The sequence below is a fragment of the Ovis canadensis genome, chromosome 1 (genome assembly GCF_042477335.2).
Source record: "Ovis canadensis isolate MfBH-ARS-UI-01 breed Bighorn chromosome 1, ARS-UI_OviCan_v2, whole genome shotgun sequence".
In the NCBI taxonomy this organism is placed as follows: domain Eukaryota; kingdom Metazoa; phylum Chordata; class Mammalia; order Artiodactyla; family Bovidae; genus Ovis; species Ovis canadensis.
This window is the reverse complement of record NC_091245.1, coordinates 87,608,833-87,625,508: the sequence shown is the minus strand read 5'-3', so window position 1 is coordinate 87,625,508 and position 16,676 is coordinate 87,608,833. Positions and strand designations below refer to the sequence as shown.

The window sequence follows — 16,676 nt, the reverse complement described above, 5'->3', positions numbered from 1 at the left end:
ACCATGGCACAGAATACTGCAAGCTGACAGGAGGCAGCCCATGAATGACGAATTAAAGAGGGAACCAGACATAGAAGGGCTCCCTTTCTGCAGAGATCTGATGCTAAGAAACAGAGGTACATGAAGTGGAGATAGAAATGAACAAGCAATCATATAACCTACTCATCCCCAACAGTCTACCCCACTCCATCCCCCCACATACCCATACCTATCCATGGAGCCCCACAGTGGACAAGAGGGGAAAATAGACACCCCCACACACCCAACACACTCAGTCATGACTCCAGGAAGCCCTGAGAGAATAAGACAAGACACAGCAGGTGTGATAAAGCTTTACTGGGCATCAGACAGGCTGGGCAGGAACCACACTGGGAAGCAGGGCCTGCACACCAGGCCAGGTCTGGTCTTCAGGGCAGCGCTGGCAGCTCAGAGCAGAGCCCTGTGGGCCAGGGGTCTGGCTGGGCTGCTCACAGCAGAAGTAATCATGGAAGGGAAGGACAGTCTGGGTGGCTTTAGTGCAGGAGGGATAATGTGCAGTGGGGGAGGAACTTTGCTCAAAAATAGTGGGAAACTGGATCTTTAAAGTAGGGATGGAAAGGGGTGTGGGAGGGGGATAAGGGGGCCAAGAAGCCATCTAGAGTGAACAGAAGGAAAAAGAAAAAGACAGATGGTTCCACGGGCAGGAGGTCCACCTGGTCTCCAAGGCACTGGCTCCTCACACCCATCTCCTGGTTGCAGGCACTACTTGTTGCCCCACACGGCAAGCTTCAGGAACAGAGGGCTTGGGAGGAAGCGGCTGGACTTCATGTAGGCAGAGATCTTCTTCAGGCCCTGAGGGTGGGAAAAAGAACACCAGGCCTCCTGCTGCCCCAGTGGAACCCAGGCAGCTCTCCCCAAGTTTGGGACCTGGGGTACAGCCCTTCCATGTGGGAGTCAAATGTTGGGGCAAAAGATAAGTCTTCTGGGGTCCCCAGCTCTGGGAAGTTATCTCTTCCAATTTCCTGTAATTCATCTGACATCCAGACTCACCACATACAGAGACTCTATACTGTATTAAATGGTGCTGTATATCCATTAGACATTATAACATAGGTTCAGAATCTCTTCACGACTCCCCCGCAAGATGGATTCTACTGAGATCATTTATCAGAATGGAAACTGAGGCACTCAGAAGATAAGCACCTCCCTCATGATCACACCACATGTAAGCAATATGGCTAGAATGTAGCCTGCTTGCTCTCCCTCTCCATTCTGAGTCTCTCTGCTGTACCCCCTTCCCCACAGCTGAAAACAAGGAGGCTCACTCATCAGCCACTTACACAAACAGTTAAGTGACCCACAGGGCAGTTGCCCACCAATAGTGCCTGCAAGGGAATTCAGGATGGGAAAAAAGAAGATGAAACTTTCTGTGTTTTGGATACATGGTCCCTTGATGGTTAAGATGCATAAGCTCCAGAAAGAATGAAGTGGCTGGGCCAAAGCAGAAACAATGCTCAGTTCTGGATGTATCTGGTAGTAAATGCAAAGTCTGATGCTTTTAAGAATAATACTGCATAGGAACCAGGAATGATAGGTCCATGAATCAAGGTAAATTGGTTGTGGTCAAGCAGGAGATGGCAAGATTAAACATCATCTTAGGAATTGGTGAAATAAAATGGATGGAAAAGGGAGAATTTAGTTCAGAGGACCATTATATCTACTACTGTGGCGAAGAATCCCTTAGAAGAAATGGAATAGCCCTTATAGTCAACAAGATTCCAAAATGCAGTACTTAGGTGCGATCTCAAAAACGACAGAATGATTTTGGTTCATTTCAAGACAGACCATTCAACATCACAGTAATCCAAATCTATGCCCCCCCCCCACTGATGCCAAAGAAGCTGAAGTTGATTAGTTCTATGAAGACCTACAACACCTTCTAGAACTAACATCAAAACAAAACGGTCTTTTTTCATCATCAGGAATAGGAATGGAAAACTGTGAAGTCAAGAGATACCTGAATAACAGGCAATTTAGACCTTGAAGTACATAAATGAAGCAGGGCAAAGGCTAACAGTGTTTTCTCAAGAGAACAAGCTGGTCATAGTAAACACCCTTTTCTAACAAACCAAGAGACAACTCTACACAAGGACATCACCAGATGGCCAATACCAAAATCCGACTGATTATGTTCTTTGCAGTCAAAGATGGAGAAGCTCTACACAGTCAGTAAAAACAAAACTTGGAACTTAGTGTGGCTCATACCATCAGCTCCTTATTGCAAAATTTAGGCTTAAATTGAAGAATGTAGGGGAAACCACTAGGCCATTCAGGTAGCACCTAAATCCATTCCCTGATAATTATACAGTGGAGGTGGTTAATAGATTCAAAAGATTAGGTCTGGTAGACAGAGCGCCTGAAGAACATGGATGGCAGTTTATAACACTGGACAAGAGGCAGTGACCAAAATCATCTGAAAGAAAAAGAAATGCAAGGAGGCAAAGCGGTTGTCTGAGGAGGTTTTACAAATAGCTGAGGAAAAAGGAGAAGTGAAAGGCAAAGGAGAAAGGGACAGATATACTCAACTGATATTGGAGAAGGAAATGGCAACACACTCCAGTATTCTTGCCTGGAGAATCCCAGGGACGGGGGAGCCTGGTGGGCTGCCATCTCTGGGGTCGCACAGAGTTGGACACGACTGAAGCGACTTAGCAGCAGCAGCAGAGAATAGCAAGATCTATTAAATGAGATAAGACCTTCTTAAATGAACAATGCAAAGTAGAGGAAAACAACAGAATGGGAAAGACTATAGATCTCTTCAAGAAAATTGGAGAGATCAAGGGAACATTTTATGCAAGGAAGGGTACAATAAAAGACAGAAACAGTAAGGACATAACAGAAGCAGAAGAGATTAAGAAGAGATGGCAAGAATACACTGAAGAACTACACAAAAAAGGTTTTAATGACCCAGATAACCACAATGGTGTGGCCACTCACCTAGAGCTAGACATCCTGGAGTGTGAAGTCAAGTGGGCCTTAGGAAACTACATGAACAAAGCTAGCGGAGGTGACAGACATCCACCTGAGCTATTGAAAACCCTTAAAGATGATGCTGTTAAAGTGCTGCACTCAATATGTCAATAAATTTGGGAAACTGATCAGTGGCCACAAGACTGGAGGAGGTCAATTTTCATTCCAATCCCAAAATAGAGCAATGCCAAAGAATGTTCAAACTACTGTACAATTGCACTTATTTCACATACTAGCAAGGTTATGCTCAAAATCTTTCATGCTAGACTTCAACAGTATGTGAACCAAGAACTTCCAGATGTAAAAGCTGTCTAGAAAAGGCAGAGATCAAATTGCCAACATTTGTTGGACCATGGAAAAAGCAAGGGGGTTCCAGACGGACATCCACTTCTGCTTCATTGATTGTGTGGATCACAACAAACTGTGGAAAATTCTTAAAGAAATGGAAATACTAGACCACTTATCTATCACCCAAGAAACCTGTATGTAGGAGTTAGAACCTTAGATGGAACAACAGACTGGTTCAAAATTGGGAGAGGAGTAAGACAAGACTACATACTGTCAGCCTGCTTATTTAACTTACATGCAGAGTGCATCATGCGAAATGCTGGCCTGGATGAATGACAAGATGGAATCAAGATTGCCAGGAGAAACATCAGCAACCTCAGATAAGGAGATGATACCACTCTAATGGCAGAAAGTGAAGAGGAACTAAAGAGCCTCTTGATGAGGGTGAAAGAGAGAGTGAAAAAGCTGGCTTGAAACTCAACATTCAAAAAAATAAGACTATGGCATCCAGTTCCATTGCTTCATGGCAAACAGAAGGGGAAAACATGGAAGCGGTGACAGATTTTACTTTCCTGGGCTCCAAAATCACTGTGTACGGTGACTGAAGCCATGAAACTAGAAGATGTTTGCTTCTTGAAGGGCTTCCCTGGTGGCTTAGACGGTAAAGAATTCGCCTAATGTAGGAGACCTGGGTTCAATTCCTGGGTTGGGAAGATTCCCTGGAGAAGGGAAAGGCTACCCACTCCAGTATTCTTGCCTGGACAATTTTATGGACAAAGGAGCCTGGCAGGCTACAGTCCATGGGGTCACAAAGAGTCAGACACAACTGAGTGACTTTCACTTTCAGTTGCTCCTTGGAAAGAAAGCTATGACAAACCTAGACAGCACATTAAAAAACAAAGACATCACTTTGCCAACAAAGGTCTGTTTGGTCAAAGCTATGGTTTTTCCAGTAGTCACATATGGATGTGAGAGTTGGACCATAAAGAAGGCTCATCGCCAAAGAATTGATATTTTTGAATTGTGGTGCTGGAGAAGACTCTTGAGAGTCCCTTGACCTGCAAGGAGATCAAAGCAGTCAATCCTAAAGGAAATCAACCTTGAGTATTCATTGGAAGGACTGATGCTTAAGCTGAAGATCCAATACTTTGGCTACCTGATAGGAAGAACTGACTCATTGGAAAAGACCTTGATGCTGGGAAAGATGGAGGGCAAGATAACAGGGCAACAGAGGATGAGAAGGTTGGACGGCATCATTAACTCAATGGACATGAGTTCAAGCAAACTCCGGGAGATGGTGAAGGACAGGGAGGCCTGGTGTGTAGCAGTTCATGGGATTGCAAAGAGTCAGACACAACTGAGCAACTGAACAACACTGTTCTTAAATTGTGAGGGTGTTTTTTCCAATTGACATCTGGTCTAAGAGTATTTGTTCTTCTCATTCTCCAAAATTATTCTCGTTCTCAGAAAAGGCTACTAGTTGCAAGGGTTTCCACAAAGAGATAGGCCCTAGAAAAACAAAAGTGCTCAGAAAGTGCCCAAGCAACTTGCAGAAGAGACCACATTTCACCCAATTATTCAGGAAAACATGGATGAAATATGATATAAGGGTTGAAGCAACAAAACTAGGCTAGGCCAGACTTTGATTTTTCCACTTAAAAGACATAGACCAACTGCTTGGACTGGGACCTGAGCCCACTCTCACTGGCCCTCAACCTACCTCATCCTCAGTCCTGCTAAAGCCAACCCAGCAACACTCAAGTGTACCTGTGCACCATCTTCCCAAGACAGACAGTGCCCAAGAGTGCCCAGGACTCTAAGATCCAGGGCTGCCTGTGCCCCACAGCCCAGGGCCCAACAGGCCACATACTGCAGGCCACATCTGTCCCCATCCTCCCTGCTGGGCAGTCACCCCAGCTCTTGCAAAATTCTCAAAGCACTAAGGCTTGGACCAGAACTAGAACTGATGAGAACTAGCTGAGAAAGCAGATTTCATGATAGACATGGGCATTCAAAACAGACTGTAGACTGAAAAACCTCTTGGATAAGAGCTTCAAATTCCCATATCTGTCACAAAGCAGACTCTGTTGCTTTCCAGTTGGGTGAATGATGAGCTGGGAGGTGAGGTCAGGCTGTGCTCCTCCAGCCCTAAGGTGGCTCCATCCACACCACACAGCTCAGGGTTCCTATAGTTCTCCAGCTACACTGAGCCCCAGACACAGGGCACCAGGATTGTGTGACTTCTGTATCCCACTGTGCCTGACACAGTGTCTCATACAGGGGAGAGGATCAGATCAGTGAATGTGACTTAAAATGAAAATACTAACCCATCTTTCAGACAGAATCTGGAGTAACAGGAAGGAAGACAGGATAGGAGATGAGGAAAGGAAAGCACCCACCAAATGAGGAGTCAAGATAAAATCCTTGCACAGGACATCTATATTACGTTAGCAGAAATGTTATGTTAGTCACTCAGTCATATCCGACTCTTTGGGACCCCACAGACTGTAGCCCACACAGGCTCCTCTGTCCATGGAATTCTCCAGGCAATACTGGAGTGGGTAGCCATTTCCTCCTCCAGGGTATCTTCCCAACTAAGGGATCAAACCAGAGTCTCCCACAGTGCAGGCAGATGTTTTACCATCTGAGTCACCAGGGAAGCCACCAACTACAGCTCTGAGAATCTCAGAACAACAGGCAGAGACTCAATTGCTGCAAAGCCCTTTGGAGACGAGGAGAAAATATTGTCTGTGTTTTTAGTCCTTGATATCAATCCTACTGTGTCTCACTCTACTAATGCCAGCTTCATACCATCTCCTCAAGGTTCTGCTTCCCCCACACTTTCCAGAGCTGTCAACACAGTCATGAAAGGGACCTGAGGGTTTTATTCCTCCAGGAAATGAGGAGCCACTGATGCTGCCAATGGAAGTCAGACGCTCTGCCTGGGAGCCCAGCACAGCCTGTTCTGGTTCTGTGACCTGCAGAAACTACTTGTCCTTTCAGGCTGACTCCTTATCTGTAAAATGCAGAGCATAATTTTTCTACCGTGTAGTAATGTTATAAAGATTAAATTTGACACAATACATGTCATTGCTGAGCAGAGATTATAGCATAAACCAAGTTCTCCATAAATGCTATTCTTCATTGTAGTTCCAACTAGGAAATCATCCAGGCTTCCCAGGTGGCACTAGTGATAAAGAACTCACCTACCAATGAAGGAGGTAAAAGAGATGCAGGTTCGATCTTTGGATTGGGAAGATCCCCTGGAGAAGAGCATAGCAACCCACTCCAGTATTCTTGCCTGGATAATCCCATGGACAGAGGAGCCTGGCAGGCTACAGTTTGTAGGGTCATAAAGAGTTGGACATGACTGAAGCATCTTAGCATGCATACACCCAGGAAAGCATCAGGGAAAGGCGGGAGAAGAGACATAAATACTAGGGGGGATCATGGGAATGACCTCAAAACGGGTGAGGAAATCTTTCAGGTTTGGGAATTCATCCAGGCACCGGGGCTCAAATATGCGTTGCAAATCAAGGATGTCATAAGCCAGGAAATCCACATAGGTGAGCTGCAGGAAGACAAAGCATGAATGCGCACCGAACTCTGAACCTGGGGAAAAATGACAGCTCTCCCTCCCCTAAAGCCATCCCCCTTACCTTGTTCCCTGCAAACCAACACCTCTTCCCCAGAAAAACTGAGAAGAGCTTCATCCTTCCAGGAATTTCCTTCAAGTAACCAGGTTTCAGTTTCTCCTGAGACACAAAACAGCTGTCACTGCCTTCAGACAGACTCCCTGGCAGACAGCAGGCCTCCCAGGGCTGTGTCTGATTCCAGCTGTCAGGTGAGCAGCCATGTCCACTGACTGCACCTGGGTCAGTGCCCAGGCTGCAATTCAACCACTTGTCTTCATCAGACTCCTCTGGGTACCACCTCCCATCTGCGAGAGGCGATGGGAAGACAAAGGGCGAAACCACACTGTTCATGAACCTGTCACCACTCAGCTCCAGACACCTGACCGGGGTCAGACCAGCAGTGCTGTGAGACCTGGCAAAGCTCGGTCCTCAGACCTCAGGCCAATAAACACTAGAATGTCTAGGAAAAAGTCCTATATTCCAGTTTGGGAGTCAGAAATGGTAGAGACGCTTGAGCAGTTTCTGGACAGTTGGAGAATCTGATAGGCTGAAAGACAAGAGGGAGAGGAATAAAGTCTGACCCCGGGCTGCCTACTAGGCACCTGTGTTTATGCCGGAGATGTTGAGGAAGAGACACTGGGTTAACAATGTAAACACTTGTCTAGGAACTGAATTTCCACCCAGAGGAAGCTGGAGTCTTTCCTAAGATTCTCCAGCATAGAGGACTGTGTCCAGCGTTTCAAACCCTGTCCAGTCCAATGTGAAACGACTCACAAAGTCAGGGCTGTAGCAGATCCTGGCCATGTGCAAGCGGACATCCATAACCTGGTTCTCCAATAAGTCCACTCGAATCTTCTCCTCCTCTGTCTCCCCACCTGTGGCCATACAACAGAGACTCACCCTCAGCGTCCCACCCCAGTCCAGCCCAGGGCATGGCCACCTGTGCCCCTGCTCCCAACCCCATGCCCACTCACACATGTTGTACTTGCGAGCGATGTGGCGAAGGATGGCATTGCTCTGGGTTAGCTTGTGAGTCCCATCAATTAGGTAGGGCAGCTGGAAGAACAGGGCCTGGTCACTTGGGCCACCTGCATCTCCTCCCTTGAGTAAGAGCAGAGATGAAATCTGGCACTCACAGAGCCTGGCCCACTGCAGACACTAAATGCTGTTGCTGCTAAGTCGATTCAGTCATGTTTGACTCTGTGCAACCCCATAGACAGCAGCCCACCAGGCTCCCCCGTCCCTGGGATTCTCCAGACAAGAACACTGGAGTGGGTTGCCATTTCCCTCTCCAATACATGAAAATGAAAAGTGAAAGTGAAGTTGCTCAGTTGTGTCCAACTCTTAGCGACCCCATGGACTGCAGCCTACCAGGCTCCTCCATCCATGGGATTTTCCAGGCAAGAGTACTGGAGTGGGGGCCATTTCCTTCTCCAGCAGACACTAAATGATATGTTGTAAAATGAAGGGATGAACTGGGACACAGAGCATCATGGAAAGGCAGAAAACAGAACCAGGAAGCTGAGAGACAGAGCTGAAAGCACCTGTTCCTGAAAACTCTAAACCAGGAAAGGAGACGGATGGAGACACTGTCCACTCCCCCTCCCAGCACCCCAGCCCCTGCACCTACATTGGGAAAGTCCAGACCCAGCTTGGATTTTTCATTCAGCCACTGGCTTCTGTCATAGTCAGGAGCTGAGAAAAAGAAGATGCAGTGAAACAACCTCCCAGGAATCCAACCCTCCTTTCCAGGGGGACCCAGCAAGGAGTAGAGGCAAGACCCCCCTGAACGGGTGGATCTGGAATCTGAACCACTAATCTCACATGGAGCTTTGAGGGGAAAAACCAGCTTAGAAACTTCTTGAAACTAGGTGAGTAATCCTTACAAAGGGTTTAGGTAAGCACTAAGGGGAGCCTGTGCCAATGGCTGATACAGGACCCAGCTGTGGGCTCTCATATCCTTCCTTGGAGGCCAGCTGCACCCTAAAGGGTTCGGGAAGGGGCAGGTCCCTGCTTCAGCTGGGCGGGCTGGAGGGGAGGGCGACAGACGTGAACAACAGGGGTCAGAACATGGGATGCTTGGCACCAAACCAGCATGAGTTGGGCAGAAGTCAGGCCATGACAAGGATGCCATTACCGTCCCCCATCGTGTACTTCTTTTCCTCATAGTTTGAGTCTGTGTACTCCAGGAGCAGGCGGATGGCGTGGGCCAACTGAGAGAGACGGCCAGAGGGAGAGCAGATGTTAGGTCCTAATTGCCTGACTTTCTGTGATCCCACAACCTCAACACCAAGCCCCACCCACCCTCCCGCGCACAAGCCCCGCTTGAGAAAAAAGGGCAGAGGGATAGGACTTTGGGCTTGGCTCCACCAAGCTCTGAAGAGGAATATTCTAGTGAAATCAATCCCCATTGCACAGCATTTCCCACCCCCAACCCGCCCTACCCTGCCGGCCTCCATCCTTCCCGCCTTTGTGACCCCAGCTCACTCCGCGGATGTCCCAGTAACCCAGGATAACGGTCATGGGGCTGGTTTCCGTGCTGAGTGGAAACACTTCACAGGGGCTGGTCTGGAAATTTATCCTCTGACCCGGCGGTAAAGGCGCGGCCGGAAGCACCCGCCCCTCTTCTAGGCCCCACCCCCACCCAGCGCGGGCCCCCAACTCGGCGAGGCCTTTCCCAGATGCAGCCCTAGGCAAGCGAAAATGAGACCTATTTCCGCCTCAGAGCCGAGGGGTCTCCAGAGACATGGTGTGGGTTCTGAGATGCCAAGAATCCCCAGGTCGGGCTCACCTGGTTCCTGATCCCAGTCAGATCTCTGCTAAGTCGGTGGAGTTGGTGGCACGCTCAGGAAAACAAACCGGAATCAACAGCAGCAAGGCTCTTCTGCCTTCCCTTCCCTCTCAGGAACCGCTTAGTTTTGCCCTTGGGTTTCAGATATTCCGCGAGCTCTGGGGAGCTCTGACCACTAAGTTTAGGCCAAGAGCAGGTACCCCTCAAATTGAGTTTAATTGGCACCTGTCACAGGAAGAACAGGACTCCAGGCAGTCCTAAAGCTCCTCAGTCAGTTAACGATCCCTAACAGCCTCAAGTCTTGGAAGAAAATCCGATCACGGGGATAGGAAGAACCACCCAGATCAAGAAAACTGTCCCAGTGCCTTCCTATGGAAGACCCAGCCCTTCCCTGCTGTTCTAAGAGTGAAACTGATCAAATGTAAGTTAATCAACTAGTTTATGGTTTGGATTGTGAATCTAAATCCAGAACCAGGCCCAGCAAAGAAGATATCAAAGTGCAGTCCAGAAATATCCTAACAGCCAGCTAGATGTCCCTCACATGATACAGTGATGGGGAGAATGGTGGTCACAGAAGGAATGTGACTGAAAGGGGAAGAGCTGTCCTCAGAGTAGTCAGTCTCCTCTCTTGTAGCAGAGAGTTGCCAGAAGGGATGGCAGTCAGGAACCCGAAGGATGGTGTACAGGACCGCAGTCAGAGTGGGCCCAGCACACCCTCAGCTGCCCAGGTCCACAGATTCCAGCCCTCATCCTGCCTCCTGACCCCTGTGTGGTTCTGTGTGTGAGAGGATGGTTCAAGGGTCCTTTGAATTCTCTCTGTGATATAACCTCCAGAAAACCAGCTTCTACTTGTCAGTGTTCTTCTTGGAAGTTTGAAGACTATTTCAAATTTAGGAGAATAGGACATAAGTTGGCCTGTGTTTCCTATTCTTTGTTTAAAGATTATTACAAATTAGTGGATATATGAAAACAGATGAGAAGAACATTTAAAAACAAATGGGTCTATAAGTTAAAACACAAGGTTGAGGGACTTCCTGGGTGATCCAGTAGCTAAGACTGCATGCTCCCAATGCAAGGGGCCAAGGTTCGATCCCTAGTTGGGGAGCTAGATCCCACATGCCAAAACTAAGAGTTTTACATGTCACAACTTAAAAAAGGATCCCACATGCCACAAGGAAGATCAAAGATCCCCTATGCCACAACTAAGACCCAGTGCAGACGAATAAATGAATAAATATTTTTTAAAATAATTCAAGGTTGATGTACTAGAAAAATAAGTTAAACTAGGTAACACTTTGTTCAGATTGAACTAATGTGAACCAGGTATTCATAAAAGTTTCAAACCACCAAGGGGTTGAGGATACAGATAGACTTTATCTAATTTGCATTAAATCACAGAGTGTGCACATCTCTGCTAAGTTAGGGAGAAGGGAGAGTGTATCAGCAGAGACCAGCAGAGCTCAGTCCCTCTAGGTCCCTCTAGTCCCTTCCGTGCAAGTCTTCAGGGCTCAGCTCTGGGTACAGACTCAGGATGTGGCTCAAGTCAGGTAGATACCCTGGTAGGTTTGTCCACAGGGAGATGATGGTGTCCATGCAAACACAAAAGTTCTGGCCCTCTTGAAAATTATATGTTTCATAGCACATTAAGGAGTTGCCATTCTGTTTACACATCTTGAGCTTAGAATAGAAACATGACTAGATTCCATGAAGAAAATGGCTGTTTCAAATGAACAAAGAGAATAATAGCTTTTAAAGTAGGTAAAGCTGATACTGTAATATAATGTAATTTATTCATCCGTCCTTCATTCCTTTTATGCAAAAAACAATCATTGTGATCCTGTCGTATAGTAGCCATGAGAGTAAGAACATCCTGGGTAATAAAGGCTGGAAGTCTTCTGGGAAATACAGGGAGGAATTTTTAAGTATGGGAGAGATTTTCAGTGCTCAAACCCCGAGGGGCACTGAGAGGGAGGGAGGTTGAAGGCAGGAGAAAGAGGCTGTGCCTGCTGGGACAAGGAACTGGGGACACAGGGATGGGCCCCAAGCACAGGCAGCCCATCAGGAGGAAGACGTCAGTCCTGCAGGAGGAGGAGGGGGCTGGCAGAGGTGGCTCTCAGACTCGGCCTCCAGGCCCAGGGGTCCCACCAGTGGGGGCAGTGGGTGTGTGAAAGGCAGTAGGGGGCAGGGGGACCCGGGAAACTGGAGAGGGGGCTGAAGGGCCTGATGCAGCCAGTGGTTGCCTTGCTGATATTCAGCGTCAGTGTGGCTAGTCTTCTGGATTTACAAATGCTCTTGTTTGACTGTAACATGTTGACAAGTTCTAATATTTTAGAGAACACTGTTCAGGACATCAAAACATATAGTGTCCAGTATCCAGCCAAGAAGTCCAGCCTCTGGTCTCCTGCATGGCCTTCCATATTCCCTCCAGCTCTACTATTGGCCTTTTGAATTCTCTAGTGAATTAACAGAAACTGCATGTGAAATAGCCTCAGAATACTAAATTATACAGTATAAGTGAGTACAAACAATAGAATTAAAATGTGCCTTACTTATTAATTTTTTTAAGACTCGGAAATAGTCTGTGTAAGCTTAGGATATCCAAGATATAAAGAACAATTTTTAACATGAAAATAACAAAATAAAAGACCCAGTGACAATTTACTGCCAAATTGTGTGTTTGACAAATTTTTACTACTTGCTCATATTATTTTCAATAAGGAAAGACAGATGAACTTGGGTTTCAGGAATTTAGAAAAGGAACCAAGTTCAAGGTGAAAATTATGGAAAATAAACAATGCTAAGAACAAAAATTCCACATTTAAACAAATGTTTATAAAACCCTTAGTTAATTGTCTGAAAACATTAGTAAATCAATATAACAGTAGTCTAACAGCAAAAACAAAAACTTTACATGATAGTAAAAATCAGGACTGAGGAAGATACCTAAAAATTAGTCAAACAATTTCTAAAGGTTGCGAAATCTCTCTCAGGTAATGGCTAATTAATGTTACAAACAAATGGAACAACCATACGCACATCAAAACATGTGCTAAAGAAACAAAGATCCTGGATGAATAATAGCATTATAAAGAAAAATAATAACCCAAAAGGACACTTGGTCCTTGGGAATTTTTTTGGTAATTTTTCAAAACTTTCTAAACAGAAATGCAATACAGAAATTGTCACAAACTATAGACAAGTGTGGCCTGAATACCCTAAAATGACAACACAAGTGAGAACAATTATAAATCACTGTCACTTATGAACCTAAACCCAAACATTAGCAATGACAGCTTAGAGCACAGAGGGTGGTATTTTGGTACAAAAGGCCCCTGTCCTCATAGGGAGCATTTGAGAAACAGAGAGAAGAAGGAAGGAGAGGGAGGGGAGAAGGCGGAGAAATCAAGTGTGGAAAGTTAGTATCGGGGTCTACACAAGTTCTTTGTACTTTTAAAAATTTTCTGAAAGTCTGAAATGTCAAAGCTTAAAGAAATTTACCAGATGATCTAGGACATACATGGATATATTATTAATCAAAATAGAAGTTTCGTCAAGGAAGACTGACCTTATCAACATGTGGTGCATTCTGATTTTCCTTTCTTCTTTTTTTAAATTTATTTCTATTATTTGTGGACATGTATACACTTCTATATTTATTTACTTATTATTTTATTTACCTCTGGCTGCACTGGGTCTTCGTTGCTGCTAAGGGCTTTCTCTCGTTGCAGAGCTTCTCATTGTGGTGAGCTTCTCATCGTGGTGGCTTCTCTTGTTGCAGAGTACAGGCTCTAGGAGCACAGGCTTCAGTAGTTGCAGCATCAGGCTCTGTAGTTGTGGCTCTCAGACCCTAGAGTGTGTACGCTTTAGTAGTTGTGGCCCACGGGCTTAGTTGCTTCTCAGCATGTAGAATCTTCCCTGACCAGGGATTGAACCCATGTCCCTGAATAGGCAGATGGATTCTTATTCACTGCACCTCCAAGGAAGTCTGATTTTCCTTTCTTTTTAAATGCTAGCCTCCATTCACTACATCATTTGTCTTCCTTTGGGGCAGGGAGTGATTCTTTCCCTCAGGGGACATTTTCAGTGTCTATGGACACTTGTGATTGTCACGACTGGGAAGTACTATTGGCATCTAAAGGCTGAGGTGTTGGGATGCTGCAAAAAACCTCAATATGCATAGGACAGCCCCCCACAATCTAGAAATACGCCATCTAAACTGTCCGAGGTCTGCGGCCATAGGTCAAAACCTGCAGCTGGTTTTCCTCCTACTGCCCTGGCAGGAGGAGCCAGAGCACCCTCGAGCCTGGTCACAGACTGACAGCAGGAAGGGCTGTCTGCAGGGACGCCCTGAAACAGTCTTGCTCTGGGGGCTGTCTCCGCAGGCACCAGACAGCAGATCAGGACAAGAGCAGGAGAGCGGGGCAGAGAATGTGGTGCTGGGCTGGCAGCTTGGGCCTCCCAGGTGCAGACTGTAGTGTGGGGTTGCTCTGGTTGTTAGACAGTGGGCTCATGCGGAGCTCCCCAAGGTTCATTCCAGGGCTGCAGCGCTGACCTCCACCAGGACAGTTAATTCTCCAGGAGCTGCTGACATGGCTACACAGGAAGAACTGAATAGATTGTTAAACAGTGTCCACCAAGGGGCTGCGCTGGAAGAAGCACAAGCTGGAATCAAGATTACTGGGAGAAATACAAATAACCTCAGATATGCAGATGACACCACCCTTACGGCAGAAAGTGAAGAGGAATTAAAAAGCCTCTTGATGAAAGTGAAAGAGGAGAGTGAAACAGTTGGCTTAAAGCTCAACATTCAGAAACCGAAGATCATGGCATCTGGTCCCATCACTTCATGGCAAATAGATGGGGAAACAGTGGAAACAGTGTCAGAGTTTATTTTAGGGGGCTCCAAAATCACTGCAGATGGTGATTGCAGCCATGAAATTAAAAGACACTTCCTCCTTGGAAGGAAAGTTATGACCAGCCTAGATAGCATATTCAAAAGCAGAGACATTACTTTGCCAACAAAGGTCCATCTAGTCAAGGCTATGGTTTTTCCGGTGGTTATGTATGGATGTGAGAGTTGGACTGTGAAGAAAGCTGAGTGCTAAAGAATTGATGCTTTTGATCTGTGGTGTTGGAGAAGGCTCTTGAGAATCCCTTGGACTGCAAGGAGATCCAACCAGTCCATCCTAAAGGAGATCAGTCCTGGGTGTTCTTTGGAAGGACTAATGCTAAAGATGAAATGCCAATACTTTGGCCACCTCATGCAAAGAGTTGACTCATTGGAAAAGACTCTGATGCTGGGAGGGGTTAGGGGCAGGAGGAGAAGGGGACGACAGAGGATGAGATGGCTGGATGGCATCACCAACTCAATGGACATGAGTTTGAGTGAACTCTAGGAGTTGGTGATGGACAGGGAGGCCTGGCGTGCTGCAATTCATGGGGTCACAAAGAGTCGGACATGACTGAGCGACTGAACTGAACCGAACCAAGGGGCAAGTTTGGGGGAGGTCTTTGATGTGGCTCTCACAGCACAGCCCTGCTTAGGTGCCCACTTAGACTGGGGGAGCTGGGTCAGGTGGTCATCAGGACACTGCTGTCTGAAAAGCAGTGGCATGCTCAGGAGAAGCCTGAACAGCCATGCTCCCCACAGCCAGGCGCTGGGGTCCACAGCTCCTGTGACAGTCTAAAGGCCAGCTTCCAGCCTCTGAGCCAGTGGGGTGGCCCTGCAACAGAGGTGGAGCAACCCCATTACACCACAGGTGAAGAGCTGAGATTGACCAGCCAAGTTTCTGGGGGCCCTGCTGGGAACTGACCTGGCCCCAAGGAAAAAGGGAAAAAGTTAAAAGAAAAAAAAAACTGTCCACATGACTGAGAAGGACGTACAGAAAATTCTTACATCCCCTAAGGAAAGGAAAATGAAGAAAAATCCACAAAGGAAAATATAGAAAATGGACCCCTGTGGCTAATGAGGACCCAAAATAAAATGAAGCTAGGCAGTTATGAAGGACCTGGATTTCAGTCATGTGCTCTGTTTTCTTAGAAAACCACAAGCAAAATCTACAAGGATGCCTGTTTCTGCGAAGGGTCCTAACTTAAAAAAACAAAAAACAAACCAAAAAAACACCCTAACAGGAAGCTCTGATGACAGCCAGTCATTGAAAACAATCTTGCCATCACTCGGCCAAGATTTGTGGCTGCAAGGACCATCCAGTCCCATTACAAGTCTCTCAAACTATGGTTTCTGTGTTTTTTGGTTTTGTTTACAAAAATTACTCACTCCCTCTCCCTGCGCCCCGCCTCCCAACATATTTTCCATTCCAGCCGAAGACTGAATATCCTCAGTTTGCAAACCTTGAGAATAAAGCTGTCCTTTTGCTTCAAGATATCCCTAATTTTTCTCTGGGGGCTATTTCTATTAAGGATGACACTGGCAACTCACAATGTCTAGACCAGGATCCTCTCTGTTTTTAACACCCTCATAGGGTGAATATGTTGAATATGTCAGCACCTAATGACTGCCACACACATGGATATCAGCAATGGAAGTAACATAGAAACAGCTCCTTCTCCATATTTTACGTACCACTCAAGGCCTCCTAGAGACACTGATGACACACATCAGGTGGGCAAAACTTGCAGGCAGACATGTTTGTGACTTGCTCTTTAAAGGCTTCAAAACAGTCCCTATGATCGAGGAGACTGACCAGTAGAAAAAAGGACCTCTTCTCTCCAAGCCTCCTTAGAGTTCCATTATAAGACATCTCAGCCATTCCAGTTTGATAGAGGAGACTTCAAAAAAATGGGGTGCTTTAGCTTTCTATATTATGATTAGTTCTATAAACATATTCATTGATTATTATAATTAGTTTATATATTTATTTGCTATGTGGTAAAAAGTGCAAAATAAAACCACAATTAGTTCCACTTTGCCTATGAAAAAAGGTTGTGACTGC

The 16,676-nt window shown here is 46.3% G+C and overlaps 1 protein-coding gene across 3 annotated transcripts; it reads right to left on the bottom strand.

Moving 5' to 3' along the window:
* Positions 1–316: 316 nt before the first annotated feature.
* Positions 317–15,369, bottom strand: LOC138445568 (glutathione S-transferase Mu 1-like). Of its 3 annotated transcripts, XM_069599477.1 has the most exons (9): positions 13,401–15,369; positions 9,724–9,948; positions 9,070–9,145; positions 8,563–8,627; positions 7,907–7,988; positions 7,707–7,807; positions 6,957–7,052; positions 6,758–6,868; positions 317–831 (listed from the first exon to the last, which is right to left on the bottom strand). In XM_069599477.1, exons 3-9 carry the CDS (start codon positions 9,077–9,079, stop codon positions 742–744), a joined length of 555 nt encoding a protein of 184 aa, XP_069455578.1. In that variant the 5' UTR covers positions 9,080–9,145; positions 9,724–9,948; positions 13,401–15,369; the 3' UTR covers positions 317–741. The 3 variants fall into 3 exon arrangements, with proteins under 3 accessions (XP_069455578.1, XP_069455577.1, XP_069455567.1); XM_069599476.1 differs by lacking the exons at positions 9,724–9,948; positions 13,401–15,369 and adding an exon at positions 9,377–9,550; XM_069599466.1 differs by lacking the exons at positions 9,724–9,948; positions 13,401–15,369 and adding an exon at positions 9,420–9,519.
* Positions 15,370–16,676: the final 1,307 nt, after the last annotated feature.

Coding starts and splice junctions, on each gene's coding strand:
- LOC138445568 (XM_069599466.1), bottom strand. CDS start 9,455: ATGACCGTTATCCTGGGTTACTGGGACATCCGCGGA. Junction 7,989..8,562: donor TGGGTCTGGACTTTCCCAAT/GTAGGTGCAGGG, acceptor CTGTTCTTCCAG/CTGCCCTACCTAATTGATGG. Junction 832..6,757: donor ATTTCCTCACCCGTTTTGAG/GTCATTCCCATG, acceptor TCCCACCCTCAG/GGCCTGAAGAAGATCTCTGC.